Here is a 19827-nt window from a genome sequence, read left to right as displayed (position 1 = left end):
GAGATGTTTTTAATTGATATTTAAACATGAAATTGTCATCTGACCCTTAAAAAAATTGTGAGTCAGTGATAAACTAATAGAACCATCAAAAGCCCTTCATCAGTCTGAACATTAAGCACATTTGTTGACCACGATGCTCAAGCTTCAGGTCAGCAAAGCCATTTTTGGGTGAATCATACCAGATGACTGTCAGGCCTGCCAATGGCAGAAATAAAGCCAAGCCAAACAGGCACACACAGGAGGTGGCCACCTGGCTTTGGTGTGACAAAGGGGCCCTGGTTATCGCAGAAGCAGCGTCATGTTTGTTGCTTTGGTCCCATGCAAAATGCTTCAAGTGGACAAATTTAGGACTAGAGGTGCAGTGCCTTGCGAAAGTATCCATGTCCTTTGGCCGTTTTGCTGTTTTATGAGCAGAAACGTCAGTATATTTCATCTGGATTTTATTTGATAGACCAAGGCACAACAGAGAAGGATTGTGAAGTGGAAGGATGATCATTGGTTTTCAAGGTTATTAAGTAGATGAAAATATGTAAACACCTAAATAACTACTGCATGTTCCATTTCAGAATAAATATAGCTGATATTTCAATTGTGAGCAGATCCGTCTTTGTAAAATACAAATCTGTTGTTAAAAAAAAGTCTTTTGAAGTCCTGTTTGTGGTTTACCATGAGCCATGCGGTGCCACGAACTTTCCAGCAAACATGCAAACCAAGATGTGTGGCACATTAACCCCACAGTGAAACATGTTTTGGATTTTTTAAGGATCTAAGGTAAGACTTAAAAAAACAAAAAAAAAAAAAACATGCCCACATATGTTTTCCAACCAATCTCACTGGCCCTGAGTCTTCACAGAGAAGAAAAAATGGCAAAGGCTTTAGGCTCTAGATGTGCAAAGCTGATGGAGAAACATCTGCTCAGGATTTCGAGACGTAACTGCAGCAAAAGGTTGTTCTGCAACGCGTCGACGCAGGTTTAAAAATGTAAAATAAAAAACAAAGATGCATTTTCCACTTCAAGTATGTTCCTCTGTGCTGGTTCGTCACATAAAACTGTAACAAAAATGCATTGAAGTCAAAATGTGAAAAAGTTGAGCGAATCCTTTTGCGAGGCACTGTATGCTAAAGACCGAGTTCTTCTGCTCTAGCAACAGACCGAGCGGCTGTTGCTAGACAGCGAGACGTTTTACAGCTTAAAGGGGTTGTTGCCATGCAGGTTATAGACAAACTGCAGCTTCTCAGTGGATGATAACCACTTCTCATGCGGTCACTGGTTATCATGTCGACCAGTTTCATGGACAACATTTCTGTCAACATTCGCAAATCATTTGCCAAAAAAAAAAAATCTTTGACATTTTTGGACACCATGAAACCATTTAAATCAAGGAAAACATTGATACCCAAGCCTCTATAGCTCCAGATTTTACTTTCTCTTTTACATTTTGGTATAAACATGCTTTTTTTTTTTTTTACTTTGACTCTTCTCCATGATTTGAGGTATACACCATAATGAAGCAATGAAGAGGAGGAAGACATGAGCTAAAATGGAGAACGAGGGGATATAATATAGGGCTGCAGAAACACAACTGCATCAGGTCGGGGGGCACTGAAGTGATTGTTATTTGTTTTTATGGACTGTAATGAGGAAACTACATAATGTACAGATATATATGTGTACCTCTGTTGTTCTATTCACCATCATCTACAGAGTCAGCCAAAAGAAGAGAGAATGGGCAGTTAGTGAGAAAAAAAAAGCAGAAAAAGCAAAGAGGAGAGAAGGAGCTCAGTGAGAAATAATGTACCCTGAGTCTACTTTGCGTAAGATTTCCGGCTTGAGGACAGAGTAGCTTACAATAAAATACCTGCAGAATCGTGCTGAATTTATAGCGCTTTGAAAACATTCAAATAGTTTAAAACAAAGAACAAAAAAAAGAGGGATAAACGGAGATCTTTGCAAATTAATGTAGCTATGATGCATTTTGAGTGCTTTGAGGTCGGATTTTCTAAATTCCAGTTTGAAATACGACAAAAGCTCCACCTGAAGTCGGGAATCTTGACTGGGACGATCGGACATTCTTATGTCGTCCTAAATTCAGCATCCAATATGGCTGCCGTGCATCCAAAAGGTCGAAAACGTTGCTGGTATGAACTAATAGTTCTTTGATGGTCTGTAACACCGTTAGTAGGCATGTTTTGTTCACTATATGAACACATAAAATTGAAAAAAAAGACTATTATCGCACGTATTGTCTTGTTTTAGTTAACACCAACGCAGATAGCAAATCACTGTCCCAAACAGTAATCAAGTTTCCTCCAAATCGCTTTACTTCTTTCTCCTTTTTGCCAGAAATAAAAATAATATAAATAATTGCAACAAATTCCAATAACAGGAAAGAAAAGAAAGCAAGAGACAAAACAAATAGAAAAACGCAGTCATTTGAGTTCAAACAAAAAAATCTGCTGACCGAAGAACCCGGATCAGAGCTGAACTTCCCCAACGCTCACCTTGGACTCCACATCGGCGTTGTGGTCGTTCTGCAGGAGCAGGGCCGCGGCCTTGGTGTCGTCCTTGCGTGCGGCGATGTGCAGGGCAGGCAGACGCACCTTGCCCTTTGTATCGTTCTCCAGCAGCAGGGAGACCACCTGGTCATGGCCCTGCTGGAGGGCCACCGCCAGAGGGGTGAAGCCGTCCTGCACACGAGGGGACAGAGAAGGTCACCGATGCCAAACAGATAAATGCTTCACTTAGAGGTGGAATGGATGACGAGTGGCAGGTTGATGGTAGTGAAGCAGGTTTTAGAGCAGAATATGTAGAGATGTTGCTCGCACATTTTTACATGTCTGACTTGCTGTTGGAGTGCGGGGCAAAGAGACACAAAATAGAAGTTTAACAAATGAAGTCAAGCTGGATTTGTTTAAAAGACGGAGTTTACATTTAGAGTGTGTCCGAGTAGTTGGGATATTTTGAAACGAGGTTCTATGAAGTCATTGTTGAAAGGATTTCCTCTAACCCTACAATAGAAAGACATCAAACTCTAGTGAGTGTTGTCTAATGCTCTTTTCTACAAAGGATGCATTTACTTGCAGAAAAGTGAACACTGGAGGTCAGTGTAGCTGGTTGGTGGATATTAACTGTGCACATCTTCTGATCTGCGTGGTTTAGATGCATCCCTGCTTCCAACACAGATGAGTTAATAACTAGAGACACCTGATCGATATATGATATAGTAATGAACAAACCATTAATAAACCACTTATTAAATTTAGATGTGTTGTACCAGAGGAATATTTGAAAAAAACCCCCAAAAAAACAAAAACGAAAGACATCTGTTTTTGAAGATTTGAGTTAGCAACTCTTTATCTAATTTTATTTTAATATCTCACTGATTTTACTATTTCATTAATTTTAGCATAGTTGAACAAGGTTGATGTTGTTGAAGACTACTGCCTGATCAACTGTGATAAAAAAAACAACAACCATAAGATCCCCAAAGTACAGGAAGATACAATCTGTTGCCTATGGATACATAACAGCCTCATTCTCCACCAGGCTAATTTTGTTAGCAATTACGTCCAAGAAAAACCGAATACCTGTCTCTCATGATTGTGTAAATATTTAATATAGCATTACGTTCAGAGTAATTCAATATTTTCACAGTGAGTTTCTTTAACTTAAACAAATGGTGGTCCGTCTGACACCTACTCCAACAGCAAACAATTTCTACAAACTCGGGGCCATATGAAATATTTCTACCACAGGTACAGAAATCCTTACTGATAACTTCACAGAACCTCGGTTTCAAAAAAAATTTAACCAATTATTTACAACTGGTGGTGACATATTTCACACTAATCCTGCAAAGCTCTGATGGGGGGAAAAAAATCCATAATTAATGAATTATAATACTTTCCAGCAAATCAAGAAGCTGGATTTTTCATTCTTTGCAAACTTTCTTCAAATACAGCATAATTGCATCATGTGGTCCATTCAGCTCATCAGATATGTTACACAAATACAGCTGATTCAATGGTGTGTGTTACATAAGTCAGAGGGATGTCCCATTTTGTAGCACGTAGCTGTATACTGCCTTCTGCATTAGCACTAGCAGCTACATCTATCCCTGTTTGTGTTTGTGTGTTTGAGTCCCACAGACTGAGTGGTGTTAAATCACGGCAGCAGCGGTGGAGGAGAGGCAGCAAGCGGAGCCGACCACGTCTCGTGACCGACTCAAGGTCACTCTGCCTCCACCAACATACACTACCAATCAATGAGGCTCTGCCATTGCCCTCACGAAGAGATGGGGGGAGAGGGAGGGAGTGGGAACAGGAGGGCAGGAGGAGACAAACAGAGTGATGATGTGAGACAGAGAGGATGAGGGGAAACGCCGCGGCAGCAAACAGCCGAGAGGATGGAGGGACAGACGGAGACACAGGAAGGTGCGGAGTGAGTGGGTGGGGAAGGGGGGTGGGACAAGAAAAAGGAGGAGAGGAGAGGAACGTAGTTAGTACAACAGCTGTGAAGACCACAAGTGACTGAGGCGAACGCATGGAGACGAACTGTACGACAGCACTGACACAGAAACGCACCACCGAACCGGCGGGCGAGTAGGACGCGCGCGCACACGTTTACCTCGGTGGCGATGCTCTGGCTGGCGTTGTTCTCCAGAAGGAACCGCACCACCTCCAGGTGGTTCTCCTGCGCCGCCATGTAGAGAGGGGTGAAGCCATTCTGCACACAGCCCAGAGTCAAAAAACAAAAACAAACAAACAAACAAAAAGAAAAACACAGGCACACAAGCAGTTACAGTTACAAACAGGTCAACACAAGGGACTTGTTCAAGATCACTGGATCTTCAACCAAATAATTCACTTCAGGAAAATATCATCAGCCCGTAAGATGGGCTGTAATTACTCAAAATGCAGCTGTGTTTTGTTCAGACTCAGCCAATATTTCTGACAACATCAGTGACAAAAATCAAGCCAAAACAAAAACATCCTCACAAACACCCTTAAGGTAATACTCGTGTCTTGTTTTTGGCTCTATCTGCTGTAATGGAGGAATGTCCAACCCCAGTTCTGAAGAGACACTGTCCTGCAGCTGTTAGACGCATTCATGCTTTAGCATGCTTCAATCAAGAAACCAAAAAGCCTCCTTAACGTGCCATTAAAGTGCTGCGGAGGTGTGGTAACGAGCTATCCGTTGTATCCGGGTGTTCCTGGAACAGCGGTGCATTTAAGAGCTGCTGCACGGCGTCTCTCAAGCAGGGAGCTGGAGACCCCTGCTTCAAGAGAAGCAGTCAGACTTCTTGTCACTTCTCACCTTGATCTGACAGAGTTAAATGTAAAATGCACGGACAGCAGTTTTCCGCAGAGGCCTAGTTGGCAATTTGCCACCTACTGTCAGTAACATCCTTTCCGCTGAGTGATTCCCACAATGTCACTGACTGCCTGATACACTATCAGGCCCAACAAACGCGTGCATCAGTGAGAGTGTGATTACATTATACTGGCTTCAGGTCAACGGAGCAGGGCGACCTTAGTTTCTTTTTTTTATTTTCATCTGTAAGTGAATGTTTGTGTTCGTGTCCCACCTGAGATTGTGCGTTGACGTTGGCTCCATTGGTAACCAGCTCTTTGACGACTTCCGCCTGGCCAGCCAGCGAGGCTATGTGCAGAGCAGTGTTTCCTTTCTGGATTACACACAACAGCCAAGGGAATGCACGTTAAGCTCTGGCCCACCTGTCTGACCATTTTTGCTCTTTGTCACCGTGGGTCGCATCCATGTGATCTAGTAAATCCCATCCCCGCCGATCACATGCTTGAACTGGTATTTGGGGACTCTGGCATCCCCCCACCCGTCCCCCCGCTAGCCGCACTGCCAACAATGTGTCACTTCCGATCCCGACATCCCACACGTAAATGAGACCCAGCCCAAAAATAAAACCTCGCCAACCTTCTACGAATGTGTCCGGGTCAGAGTGAAGGCAGAGCTGACCTTCACATTGTCCTCTGGCTATATGATATGGAATGAGCTTGTGGACAAAACAGCGATTGGTCACGTTCACCGCGTTCGGCCGCAGTGAATTTAACATCTGATATTCAAAGCAGACTCAGAAAAAGTACAAGTGACAAGTTATAGGTAGCGACTTGACCACTTGAAATGCCATTGCAACTACAAGCTTCAATGTATTTTACTGTTATCCCAAGGGAGAGAAGAAAACCAATTTAGAGCAACATATAATTGCAGAAATAGTGGAAAGAATACAGTTTTTTTTTTTTTTGCAAATAAAAAGACTAAAAAGTATGGCGTACATTATTCAATGAATCAAAGTCGAGCACGACATTGTATTTTCTCCCCAACTAGAGCAGAACAATGTCAGAAGGATGGCTACACAACAACATCAGAAATCTCTAAATCAAGGTGTCCTCTCTACTGCCCACAAAAGCTGAGCCAAATCCTCACATCTGATGACATTAAGATGCACGCAGCACCCAGACTAATCCCTAAGAATCCTCAGGGTCACAGTACAGAGATATTTTAATTGGAGATTTTCTCCTTGATCTTAAATATTTTATTGCGTCTCATGTTTATGTCAGCGCCAGGCGGGCGGCCCGGGGCAGACACGCCGAACCAGTCGACAAAATGGGAATAAAAAGCCTTCGAGGTACAAATGTGAATAATGTTTCCATTGGCTCCGCTTCTGAACCCTTTTCCACGTCAGAATAGTGATGTGATATCTTTTTGAGTATAGGATATCCATTTATGCAGCATATAAAGTATCCTGCCTCCCCTCCTTGTGTTTGACTTGCTTTATGCAGTGGTATGGAAATCTGTTTTTCCTGTTACGGTTTTTATTCTGTTGTCTTTTGGGGGCTCACTTAAATGTTTCAAGTAAACAAACTGTAATGTCAGACAAGGCATCCCAAATAAATACAAAAAGCAGTTTTTAAATGTCGACTTCATTTGCTCCAGGAAGACATCAAACCAACCCGACTTCATGTGAAAACTAACAGCTGGTTGTGAAACCCTTGGTGAAAACAGCTACCATGTAGTAGCTGGCAATGAATCTTTTATATCTCTGTGGAGGAAATATTGCCTCACTCTCCTTGACAAAATTGTTTTTTCTTTCAGCCACATTAGAGGGTTTTCAAACATCAGCAGCCCATTTAAGGTCATGGACTAAAGTTTACACTTTGATTTTGTGTTCCTGGGCCATTTGCAGCTGGTGTTGCTCGAATATTCTGTTACAAAAGCTACATTTGTGAGAGAGTAACGTCAAAAACTGAAAGTTGGACAATTTCTGGCAAAATAAAACTCACGGTTAAACCAGTTACGTTAAGTTGTCCAAGTCCTGGTGCAGTATACTCTCATTTCTGCTGTACACCCTCTCATATATAATTATGTTACACTTTTCCCAAAACGTCTAGGGGATCATCAGGATGTTTTTTGGTAAACTTGAGACGAGCCTTTGTGAGATTTTCTTTTTGTTTTGGTCAGCAGTGGTTTTCATCTCGAAGCTCTCCACTGCATGGCATTTCTTCCGTCTCTTTCTTATTGCTGAATCACAAACACCGACCTTAAATGAGGAGAGTGAGACGTGAGTTTCTTTTTTTATATTTTGGATTCATTTTTGACCTCCTGGATTAATTGTTGATCCACTCTTAGAGTAAGTTTGGTAAGCAGGGCCACTCCTAGGAATGTCCCATGTTTTCTCCATTTGTTACAGCTTTCACTGCGGTTCACTGGAGTCCTCAGAAATGGCTTTATAACACTTTCCAGACTGATAAACATCTATTACCCTACTTCATGCAGTCAGACATTTCTTAATAAACTGATTTATTTATCCTGCAGGTCTGGTAGTAATTGCTTTCAGCTTTCCGAAATGTGACTAATTACTGTAACTTTATGATTTTGTAAATTGAAACTGCATTTTGTATTTGCTTAGATTATCTGCATCTGATATCCATTTTTTTTATGATGAGAAATGTTTGTGTCAAAAAGCAAAAAGCAACAAAAAACAGTAAAACTACTTTTTTCTACTTTTAATCCAACAGATCACACTGAATATGCATAATGATATAAATGTACCTCTTGGCAGAGGAAATCCCCAGGGCCTCGTTAATTAGAGATTCTGCTTTGAACTCTAACAAAGGCGGCCATGTTTTGCCCACTTTCATGCCAGGCTGGGCGTGCCTTACCTTTGTGGCTGCATCCACAGTGGCTCCAAGCTTCAGCAGCTCAGCAACAACCTCTACATGTCCCTCTTTGGAGGCCAGATGAAGAGCATTTAGGCCATTCTGGGAGAGAAACATTATTTTGAGTAGTTAGAGCTGCACAGGCCGTTTTTATCTTTCCTTTACAGATGAAATCAGACGTTTCTACGAAGGCTGGCATTTTAGTAAAACATACCTGATTGCAAATATTAATCTCAACTCCAGACTTGAGGTAGTCAAGGACTTTTTCAAGGTTCCCCGCCCGGGCAGCTCGCAGGTAACTAGCATTACTGTCAGACTGGAGAAAACAGGAAAAAAAAGAGAAAGTCAAAAAAAAAGAAAAAAAGAACAAGAGCAAAAGAAGAGTGATGCGAGGTAAATATCCAACTGACTCTGTTGGAAAAAAAATATATTCAGAAAACAGAAGCATCACTGTACCAGGTAGAACTCTGACATTATTTCTCAGGGATCTAACGGCATCTTGACGAAGGCAACAAAAAGCCTCAAAGTCAGCATCCACAGATTGTCACGGTAAAGGAATCCAGTTGTGTCCACCAGCTAGCGTTTCAAGTCACATTTTAAGAAGTCCTCCACATCCTGCCGTCTCAACAGTCGGCCATCGGATCCCACACTATCTGTTATTTCAGCTTTGCTCCATCCAAATGTCTGCGATTCCCCAGCGTCGGAAGTTCAGCGACCGGGTGGTCCTCCCAGCTGCCACAGAGCCCTCCTCTTTTCCACGCAGTTCTCCAGTGAAACAGTCGCTGTGCTTCGAAGAGCAGCGCACCCTCTAGTCTGCTCGGCTGTCCTTTATCCCAATACAGAAATAGGGCTTTTCACACCAAAAAAATGATGAGGTAAGCATGTTCGCACCCCTGTTTAACAAACGTGGAGAGTACGAGGGCGTATGGAAGAGGAGAAGAGAGCCGGAAAAAAAAACAAACAAAAAAAACAAAGACACAGAGAAGGCTAAAAAAAGAATCAAAGGTTGCACTTCTTGTCTGTATCTATGCTGGATCCCAGGACATTAGATTTGACATGAAATGACACAAAGCAAACTCTGCACATTTTTTTCCCTCTTCTTAGCAGCAGCATTGCAAGGAGCATTTTGTAAAACTCAGCAGCGGAGTTGCTGAGATCAGGACGGGCGGGTGGGGAGGGAAAGCTCCTTCATAACAGAAGCTTAAAGTCCAAATTCCTCTGAATTATCAAAAGGTCCAGACCTGCTAAATTTAGCCTCGCACCCAGAGACACTTGGAAGAAACTCAGCTGGGCCAAACTGGACAATCCAACGCTTTATCCTCCTCTTCCTCCTCCTCCTTCCTTTCTGCTAAGTTTGTCCTGAAATAACAGTGGCTCAGAGCCAAATTGTGACCATGCAAAACATCCAGCGTCAGAGTTTTCCACTAACAATCTGTAAATGAAAGTGCAGGAGGAAAAATATTGGCGCCCCTCCGTTCATGGGCAGACACGCAAATTAATGGCAAATGAAGCCACGCTAACTGGAACCAGTCATTTCCTGATTACAAGAAACCATTAGGCCAAATGTCATATCACTGCAGACCATCAGCTGGCATGTACACATTTGTTCTTCCTTGTTTTTCCATATCCTCAACTCTCAGAGGACGGTTTGATGGATCGCTAATGATGTCTCTGCTCTCACGGCTGTGAGAAAAGTCAGGATTCAGGCCTGAGTGGCCATCATGTCAACAACAAAACCCTCTAACGTTTAAATACCATGAGTAGTTCAGAAGCGATCGATGAAGCCAAAGCAAAACATGCTTTCATAGAGACTGCAGCTAGATGACGATAAGTGGGAGAAAAGCGGCATTGACTGTGAAATCTCCGTAATGTCGAATGCCCGTTTCTACCCTTCAAACATAATTACATACAATGAGGATCAGAAAGTTTCTCCAGTGAGGGTTAAGAGAACAATTAAGCAACATTTATACCTCATTTTGTCATGGTATGGCTACAAACTTGAATGAATGCTGCTTTGTTTTTTTCAACTAAAAGTCTGGAAAAAAAAACAGTCAAGCTTGCTTTTGCCTCTAAGCCCTTTTTACTCTGATACCCCTATCAAATCTTGTGCAACAGCCTGAAACAGCCAGTCAATTAGTAAATAGAGACGACTCCATCATAAAGCCTTCTAAAACACAACAAAGCTTGTTGTTTTTGACAAAAAATTTGAAAAGGTGCAAGTGTATGAGAATGTGTGTGACTCACTGTGAGAGCAGGACTCAGAACAAGGTGTGAAAATAAAGTCTTCTGAAAGTCATGGACATTCAGCTATAGCTGTAGCGACCTTCATATTGACCTGCTGGAAACATTTTGTCTCCAGTTCAGCTTTGACTCCACCATGCCGTCACCACACACATGCGGTAAACTCTCTGGACTTTTATTGTCCTGTTAAGATGTCTACATGTTGATATCTGCGCAATTAACAGAACACGTCTTTCCCTTACAGAATGGAAATAATGCAACTCTGATGACAAAACTAAGCAAGACAGGTTGTCTTTCCATTTGTTCCCCTACTTTATGTTACCATTGTTTTATGGACGTTTTAAATGTTATGGAGAGACTTATGCTATTTCTCATGAAATACTTTCTCGCTGGAACATCGACCAGCTAAAAAGGAGAATTGATGTGTCTGCTGAATGAGTTCAGATAAAGCTTATACAATCTGATTTAACTAAATAAAATAAAATAAAATGAGCCAAAAATTTCAAGGCTGTCTCAGACTTTTAAGTGCGTGTCATACTTCCATTACTTTTGCTCAGTAAAACGTTCCTTTGTGAAGCAAGCAGCAAAGGCAGACAGAGGAAGCATTTAGTGCATTTAGATTACATATCCTGAAACGGCAAAGTAAGTCCATAGCTCAACTCTCAAAGCATCCAATTAGTTTGCTGCATCTATTCTTTTCTCTTTTGTATTATTACTAAAATTAGATAAAGTAAACATTTTTGCCTCAAGCAAAGAAAAAGTCTAGTTTTCAACAGTAGCATTTCACCATGTGACATCTTTTCTCCCCCAGCAATGTCTGTAACATACTGTAAGTATTTTTTATCTGTTGGTTTTTCACCCAAACAGATGTCCAGTGTTTTAAGAAAACTGAAATGCGTGTTTGTTATGACGCAGCCTCAGTTTAGCGTCCAGGTGTGTGACCTACTGAGGCTTTGTTGCTACGCGGCAATAAACCTGCTACCTGCTAGCATGTCAAACTGACACATCGCAGTTGCTGTGTGATTTTTAGATTCAAGACAAAACCTACGGTGTTATTGTAGTGACATGTATTACAGTTTAATCACAGAAATAACAGAACACACTTTAATTACGGGTATTGAAAAGCTATGTAAGTGCTGGCGTCTGAGAACACTTACTAAGCTATTCTTTATGAGATCCTCAAGTGTTTTTGAAAGGATTATTTATATAACATGCAACTGTCAACGCATCTTTAAACAGAATAAGTAGATTTTACCCACAAGCACAACACTGCTTTTGTACATTTATGCACAGAAGCCTCTAGAAAAGCTGTGCGACTAACTCCAAGGTCCAGAATGAGGGGCGTGAGGATCTTTGCGAATGAGGAATTACATGCGGGCAGGAGCGTAAAGCAAAGAAACGTCATTGGGCGCGGACAGATCAAACGTCAAAGGAAACTGGGCCATTAAAATCGAGGTTAAGCCTGATGGAGAGCATTAATCTAGCGTTAGCTGGATGGGTGAGGATGAGGGACACAAATCTGACACGCAGGCGGCAAATTGCATGCGCTTGTCTCCAAGCTGCACTTGAAACAGCCACAAATGCGGGAAAACGCCCTTTTATTCTCTATTCAGTGGCCACTGTCTGTCAGTGCGTCTCAGAAGAAAGACTAGCAATGCAGTTGGTCCTGGAGACCTTTGCGGTTCCCAACACTTTGCTGAACTTTAACGCGTCACAGACAGGGTTTTAGTTTTAGCTGGGAATGTCAGTAGTTCATTCAAACTTCATGCGGAAAGAGCCCAAGCTGACTTTATCGGTAAAGCTTGAAATTTCTTAGATATTCCAGCACAGACATGCTGGATATCCAGTCCGTTTAAAGACAGATTCCCGGGTGGCATCACTTCCTCGATTTGGCACACAGCAAAGTACAAACGAATCAGAACGCGTGTGCACCCACTGTCACATTAAAAAGAATAAAGATATGTTATTGCAAAAGTCTTCAAGCTCTTTTTATGTTGTTTACCTGCATGGAGATAGCGGCACGCAAAATAAGCACACACACACACACACACACACACACACGATGATGTCATCACTGTGGGCTCAGTGGGAGCTTAGAGGAGAAGAGCCAGACCAGCAGCAGCTGTATTGTTTAACTTGATCCTCTGCTCTCCTGACAGCACAAAACTCGGAGCTGGGAGCACAAAGCCAGCGGCGTCGGGATGAGGACCGCAGCGGCCAGCAGCGCCAAAACACTCCCTCACAGCAGCAGTCACTTTACCACAAGAGGTGAAGCGAAACAAGTTCATTAACTTGAACAGATTCTCACAGAATCTGCCTCCCGCGGTTCAATGCAATGAGCCTGTTAAAGAATTATTGGCTGTTGACATGTTTACACCGGAGGGTGTTTTTGGAGGCTTTTATGGGGGGAAAACAAGTGCCAAATTAATTTATGCAGCCTTTCTAACCCTTGGACTTTTCAGTGCTTAATTCCTAAGTGCAAAGGAAACAATAATTGGCTTTCCCACAGCATGATGCTTTCGCCACCGTGTTTCCTTAAGGAGATCAAGTTTCCCAAAGGGATATGGAGAGTGAGAGTCTTCAAATAAAACTACATGCATCGACCAAAAGATCAGCTTTGGCCTAACCTGATCAAAGCAGCTTCTGCTATATTTGTTCTCTAGTTGATGTGCGGCAAATTGTCAGCATGACAACATGAAGCTTCCTTTGAACGATGACAAACTCATTTTTATTCTTTGGCATTTTATTGACGCCTCATACAGTAGCTCTTCTGTTGTGATATTTTTGTGCAGCACTTTGGTGCAGTTTGGCACCTGTTTTTAAAGTGCTATATAAATAAATTTGACATCGACAGCACAAGACTTGGCAGGCAGTTTTGTCATATTCTTTCCATTTTCACATGACCAACTAAACACCGATGTCTAAACTTTGGGATCTTGTTTTACGGCCTAACTCTGTTGTCAACTTCAACCTCGTGTGTTCCTTTTCGTCTTGTGTCGTTTGTTCACCGATGCTATCAAACAAACCTCTGAGGCCTCCAGGGAGCAGCTGGATGTATACAGAGAAAGCCAACATGGTCCTGCCGGCGTCATGCTGACATGGGGATATTAAAATTATAATTCAGCCTTAAGTTACAAGCGCACATGTGGTAGCATCTTAAAATACCGCTGGTGGATTCCTCAGTGCAATAAATAGGCCCTTCTTCCAATCTAAACCAATAACTGGTTCATGGTAGATAAATATGTCTTATAACATTTCTTGAAGAGAGATAAATACAAAGCAGATGACTGATGTTTATATGTAGCTGAGCATGAAAGCAGAAAAAAACAAGTTTTTGATCACGTTAGAAAAAAGCAAAATGAGAGCTGCCTAAAAGCATGTATGCATACTAAATAAATAAATAAATACATAAATAAATAAATAAATAGTCAAGCCATTTTCTTAAAATATACTTGCATCTTTATCGCTTATTTCATTAATTTTAGAATAGTTGAACAAGGTTGATGTTGTTGAAGACTACTGCCTGATCAACTGTGATAAAAAAAAACAACAACCATAAGATTCCCAAAGTACAGGAAGATACAATCTTTGGATTGTATCTTGCCTATGGATACATAACAGCCTCATTCTCCACCAGGCTAGTTTTGTTAGCCTGGTATATAAAAACAAGAAATAAAAATGCTTTTTTTTGCATAATGTTGCACTGTTTATCAGATCAGCTGCAGTTCCAAGCTCACAACCACCACTGCCAAGAGTCCTGGCAGTTGTTGCAAACCTGCATTCACATCTTTTGCAATTATAATAATGTAAGTATTTTTCGAACATCAAGCCAAACTACAACAACAAATAAATATGACAAAACATAAGCCTAACTAGCAATAACAGCACTACTTACTCGGGCTAGAAAGGCTGCACCGTCCTCCACAGCCATGCTCAAGTTCTTTGCCTCTTTCTTTCTCGCCTCCCAATAACGAAAACTGAAACCTGAGATGGAAGTGGCCAGGCAGCCAAGTAGCCAGCCACTCAGTCATCTATTCAGCCTGTCAGTGAGCTGCTATCTCAGCCTCACAAACTTCCATCCCAGCCGGAGTAAAGTGCAAGGAGCCATTGGCTCAGGTGACAGAGTGGAGAGGAGGAGTTGCAAGCGGTGGGAATTTCTGGGCTCCTTCCGATCTGTGGTCGATGCTCATCAGGGCGGGCGAGGGTTGGACAGGAGGGTGAAGAGGTGAGCGGAGGGGGAAGGATGGCAGGAGGTTTGATAAGGAGAGCGGAGTCTACATAGTGAGTAAACAAAGCGCTCACGCCGCAGAGAGGACACACACGCCAAATCCCCTCTGCTGCCCTCTCGCCCTCCCCGTCCCTTCCCTCCCATACTTCTCTTTTTTTTTTTTTCCTTAAATCTGTAAACGAGGGTAAATCCCTGCCTCCTCACAGACGCAGGAGATGGGGGACGCCGACTTACCATAATAGCTGAGGTTTCTCCATCCCTGTCTGCCTCCTTTCTCTTCTTCCTCACCTTCATTTACTCTGAGCATATGGGGGGCAGCGGGCGTCCGATGGGGGGAGCCGTCGGTGTGATCTAGATATCCAAGGTTACGAGCAGCAAGAGGGGCCAAACTGAAAATAGCAGCTGAAACAAATACTTTCACCAAAACACCCGCCCCCCCCACCCTTAACCGTAGTGTTATCCCACCCACTCTCCCTCTCTCTCCCTCCCACTCATTCCCTCCCGTAGTGTATGCCAGCCCGCTCCTCTCTTTATTGTCGCCCTCCTAATCAGCTTTTTTTTCTTTCTTTTTTTTTTGCTCCCCAAACAAAGACCAGCGTCAGTGCTGCTGCACACACACACCCAGGCTGGGTTTGCTCTACCTGGAATCCCAACACAGTGCTGATTGTATGCATACTGGCGATGCTGGGGGAGGCTTTGAATGCAGAAAGGGACAAACAATAACACCAGACGCTACTTCGAGGGCACAGGACCTTGCGGGTCCTCCTCTGCCATCAACGGGGAGACGTTAACATAGGATTAGGGGCTTTTCCTTCAGCATTAGGGACACCCTCCGTCTCTCCACCAGGCGCACCGCCGCAGTCCGCTGAGTGGGAGCCGCACATGGAGAACTCACACCCCCACTGATTGTTCCAGGCACTCAAAGCTACGCCTCAGCACAGCGAGATAGCATCTATAACCGTCATGGTGTAGAAGCATGTGCACAGAGATCCACACGAGCAGCAGAGCGGGAGAAAATGCCGCATTGGTTCTGCATCTAAACTGTACGTTTGATCTTGGGTAATTACACCTGAGGGTGAAAGGTCATCTGATGCCGTCTTACAGGAGGTTCTACAGCACTTCGGTGTTCCTCGACTCATTTTTCTGTGGCTGTGACAACACAAAGTTCAGCAACAACTCTGAGTTCTTTAATATTTGCAGTCTGGCTCATCTGATTATATTACAAGCATTAAAAGTTTATATAAAAAAAAGAACAGGATGAAACATCCTCATTCAATAAATTAGAGTTAATTTGTTTCAGTAACTCAATTCTCTAAGTGAAATACATGCAGACTTCTGATGTTTTGACTATTTTTTAAATGATTTTCAGCTTAAATATAAAGAAAACAGGATTTAAGATTAGAATATTACATCACACCAAAATAATAATAATAATAATAATGATAATAATAATAATAATAATAATAATAATAATAATAATAATAATAATAATAATAATAATAATAATAAACATTTTTAATCCTAAAACAATATGTGGCCTTAATGAAAAATATGATCAGAGCCCATATTCTAAGTTCTTGATTATGACTACACCTGCGAGCTATAAACTGCATAAAACTCTAGAATCACCAAGTATATTTTAATTGCAAATTCTGACTAATATTTCTCTAAATCCAGTGCTTTAAAAAAAGTAACCAAACTGTTTTCTGTCTGTGTGTGTGAGACGGTTATCCCGCGAAAAAACTACTACAGATGACGCCGTCGACGTGCCAGCTATTTGAGATTGAGCGAGGAGAAACGCAAGAAAAAAAAAATTAAAATGTTTTATAATACTGGCATTGTTGCGGGTGTATCCCCGTACTTTGAGACGGGAGATAAAACGAGTTTGACGACAGCGGGGCATTTCAAACCGAGGGAGTCCTGGAAGTGAGCTGACGGAGGGGGTGACAGATGCTCTGGACCAGAAGAGGCGAGAGCGACGCGTGATTGGTGGATCACGAGCTCCTTCACGCCAACACCGTCGTGAGCAATCCTCCTTGGGAAAAGCCTGGGTTGCCATAGTTACGAGGGAGGGTTACTGAGGAAAAGGAGGGGATTCAGGCCTGGCTGTGGAAAAATCATTTTGGCACAGTTAAATCCTCCCTTTTCAAACAATAACGCACGTTTTTGATCCCATGCATCAAATGAGGGGATTTTTTTTTCTACTTGCATTTCTATTTACAGCATCTCTGTATTTTATTTATTTTTTTACAGTATTTAGATTTGGACACTGAGGTTGCCATGAAATAAATAAATAAATGAATAAATAAATAAATAAATAAATAATAATAAAAATAATAATAATAACAATAATAATAATAATAATAACAATAATAATAATAATAATAACAATAATAATAATAAAAAAAATCTGTTGAAATTTAACAGAAAGGAAAATGGCTTCTGCCTATGTGCATCCGTTGTCTTGCATTTCTCAAAGCTCAATGGAGGAATGAGAAACTCCAACATCCTCATTCCGCGGAGGAAACCTTGATGTTTATGCTAAACGCAAAAGACAAACACACTCAGAGCGGACAGATATTTGCTGCTCTAGCTGCACAGAGTGCGCTCAAGGACACGGCCCCCAGTCACCTGGGACATGAAACCGGCAAAGGGTGGTGGGGGAACGGGGAGAGAACGTGAGCCGATAGCGCTCGGAGGAAGGGGAGAAGTGGGAGACTTGGCAAAGAGAGGAGGGAGGGATGAAAATGGGTGTACGATTCATGTCAACTTCTTTTACCCAATCTCACCCAGATTCAGTAAAAAAAAAACAGAAAAAGAAAAAATTGCACAATTTGCTATCCAGGTCTTAGTGTTTTACAAGCATGGAGTTATTCTGTAGCTGCACTTTAGAAATATCCTGCGGCATCAGAAACGGGGGGAACCTGAATGCCCTACTGGATTTCATCCAACTGGCTTGTCAGCTGAACGGTTGAAATCTACACACTTAAGTTTCACGCATCAATATATCTGTCTGTGCAGCAGACTGACCTGTCGCACACAGGAGGGGGCAAGTTTATAGGAAGGTTATTGAAAGGACAAATGGGTCAGGACGTAAGCGCACAAGACGCAGGAAAGATTGGGTACATAGTAAAAAGAAGGAGAGACAGAAATGCACGTTGACAGGAGAGCACAGCTTGTGCACATGATCAAACACAAATACAATCAATGTATGTAATAATCTAAATCCGATCCGAAGACTTGGCCGGATTGTTGCATCTGCCTCTCTAACCTCGGCCTGATCCGGGTCAGGCTCCGGTACGCAGGCAAACACTGGACTCTGGTGGACAGTCTCCTGCATCACAACTGCAAAACATCACAGCGATCCCACTGAGACCTCAGCAGTGTCCCAAAAAGCCAGGAACCCTCCTGCTACCGAAGCCATCTGTTCCTCGTGTTGCTTTAAGAATAATTTATGTACAAAGTGATCTTTATCTTGCTGCTACATTCATTACAAGAGGCGCTATTGTACATAATCACCAGCAAGTCGGCAGTGTGACCATTTGTTTTTGATCCCAGACATGCATCTGCTTGTTTAAAACTCAGGTGGGGGAGGCTTTTTTTTTTAGCATTTTTTTTTAGCATTTTTAGCATTTTTTCTGACTTCCGTCTGCATTTGTCTCAAATGACGTGAATTGGGAACATTTCTGACACTGTTCTGTCTGCCTCTTTTGTAATTTGTTGATGAAAATGAAGTTAGTTTGAATTTATTTGAAAACAAATAAAAGAGAAATATTAACATCAGAAACTCTGAGCTCAAATTAGAAAAAAAAAAAGGAATAATGGTCCAACATGTTTTCCAGAGTTAGATTATTGCTAATGAAAGCATCCCAAAAAAACACTTGATCATCTTTTTAGGCCACATGCAGTTTTTTTTTTTTTTCAACCATTTGAAAATAAACAGAGTTTGTGTAACGGAGAACCTTTAAGTGTGAACTCCTGAAATGATCAAAATACCGAATTATTACTGAACCAAAATTAGTTAACATTTCTGGCGGTAAAATACTCCAAATCTAAGATTCTGCTAAAAATTTCATTAAAGAATGCTGTTTTACTGGTCATATACTTAGGACTTGCACATTGCCCTGCACATTATGTTCAGCAGTTGCACAAATGTTTATACAAGTCTATCGACCTTTCAAACGGTTTTGTTCATATTTTTGAGAGAGAAATTTGTTTCCAAACAAAAGTTTGAGATCTGTACTAGGAAGACTCAGCTAAGAAAAAAGACCCTTAACTTTAAAGACAGTTACTTTTACATAAATATCCATTAGTTTGTCAGAACAGCTTCATTGTCATAAATACTGCATTTCAACAGGAGCTTGTGTGATCAGTCCTGAGCATCTCTAACGCAACACAAGTAAGAAGAAAGGAGATTTCACTGTGATTCCAATTCAGATATAAATAGTCATAGACAATTAAAATGTAAGAAAAATGGATAAATGTAGAGAAGATTCGCTCCTGACGTCTTCAAAGCGACAGAATCTTGCAGAGCAGAAGCAAAGAGTCCCCCGATAAATTATTAAACATGGGGTACAAACACATGATTCCACGCAGCCAGTCGTAAAACCCTTAATTGAATATTTAATTGCAACAAGGAGGTAAACGCTAACACATATGCACAAAAAAAAAAACCAAACACATTTAACGCCTGTAGATGATATTAAAAGAAATGTGTCGCAAATTTGTTTTGTGGCTTCCATCGTAACATTTTATTTTCTCATAAAGCTGTCTATAAAAAGGTCAGGATTACAAAAATGTGAGTTATTTTGGCCGCGGAGCAGATCTGAATGAAGCAGAGCGAGCTGAAACTGTTTTCGTCGGGTCCTTGGCAGACAGACAGGACCAGACGAGAGTAAACTACAGGCCATCTGTCCCCTCTGAGTCCCCCTCGGTGTCAACGCAGCGCACACACGCAAACACACGCACACATTTAACCACAATCTGGACAAAACTAAAAAAAAATTTAGAAGACAATATTTTTATTTCTCCACAATCACCCCTAGACTCGAGACCAAACAGAGCAAATGCTCCATTTAGAACGAAAGAAGCGCCATGAGCACAAGAGCTTGGAGGGATTCTTTCTGGATTTATCAATCCATTAGTGGTCAAATAAAAGATCTGGA

General features: G+C 41.7%; 1 protein-coding gene across 31 annotated transcripts in view; it reads right to left on the bottom strand.

Annotated features, from left to right (window-relative positions):
* Positions 1–19827, bottom strand: part of LOC106965222 (ankyrin-3-like) — a 95050-nt gene that overhangs the window by 56276 nt on the left and 18947 nt on the right. For 22 of the 31 annotated variants that reach the window (XM_015014275.1, XM_015014308.1, XM_015061239.1 and 19 more), the window contains exons 2-7: positions 8408–8509; positions 8197–8295; positions 5589–5687; positions 4628–4726; positions 2503–2688; positions 1676–1699 (exon numbers count right to left, since the gene is read on the bottom strand). In XM_015014275.1, the coding sequence (XP_014869761.1) occupies positions 1676–1699; positions 2503–2688; positions 4628–4726; positions 5589–5687; positions 8197–8295; positions 8408–8509 (609 nt within the window). Of the gene's footprint in view, positions 1–1675; positions 1700–2502; positions 2689–4627; positions 4727–5588; positions 5688–8196; positions 8296–8407; positions 8510–8649; positions 8896–14329; positions 14665–14896; positions 15035–19827 lie in introns of those variants that run through there. The other 9 variants (XM_015061208.1, XM_015014367.1, XM_015014246.1 and 6 more) reach the window with 5 other exon arrangements.

This window comes from Poecilia latipinna, unplaced genomic scaffold (genome assembly GCF_001443285.1).
Source record: "Poecilia latipinna isolate Pla-1442-1.1 unplaced genomic scaffold, P_latipinna-1.0 Scaffold69, whole genome shotgun sequence".
Taxonomy (NCBI): Eukaryota; Metazoa; Chordata; class Actinopteri; order Cyprinodontiformes; family Poeciliidae; genus Poecilia; species Poecilia latipinna.
Note: the sequence above shows the minus strand (reverse complement) of the source record. Positions and strands in the feature narration are given on the sequence as shown.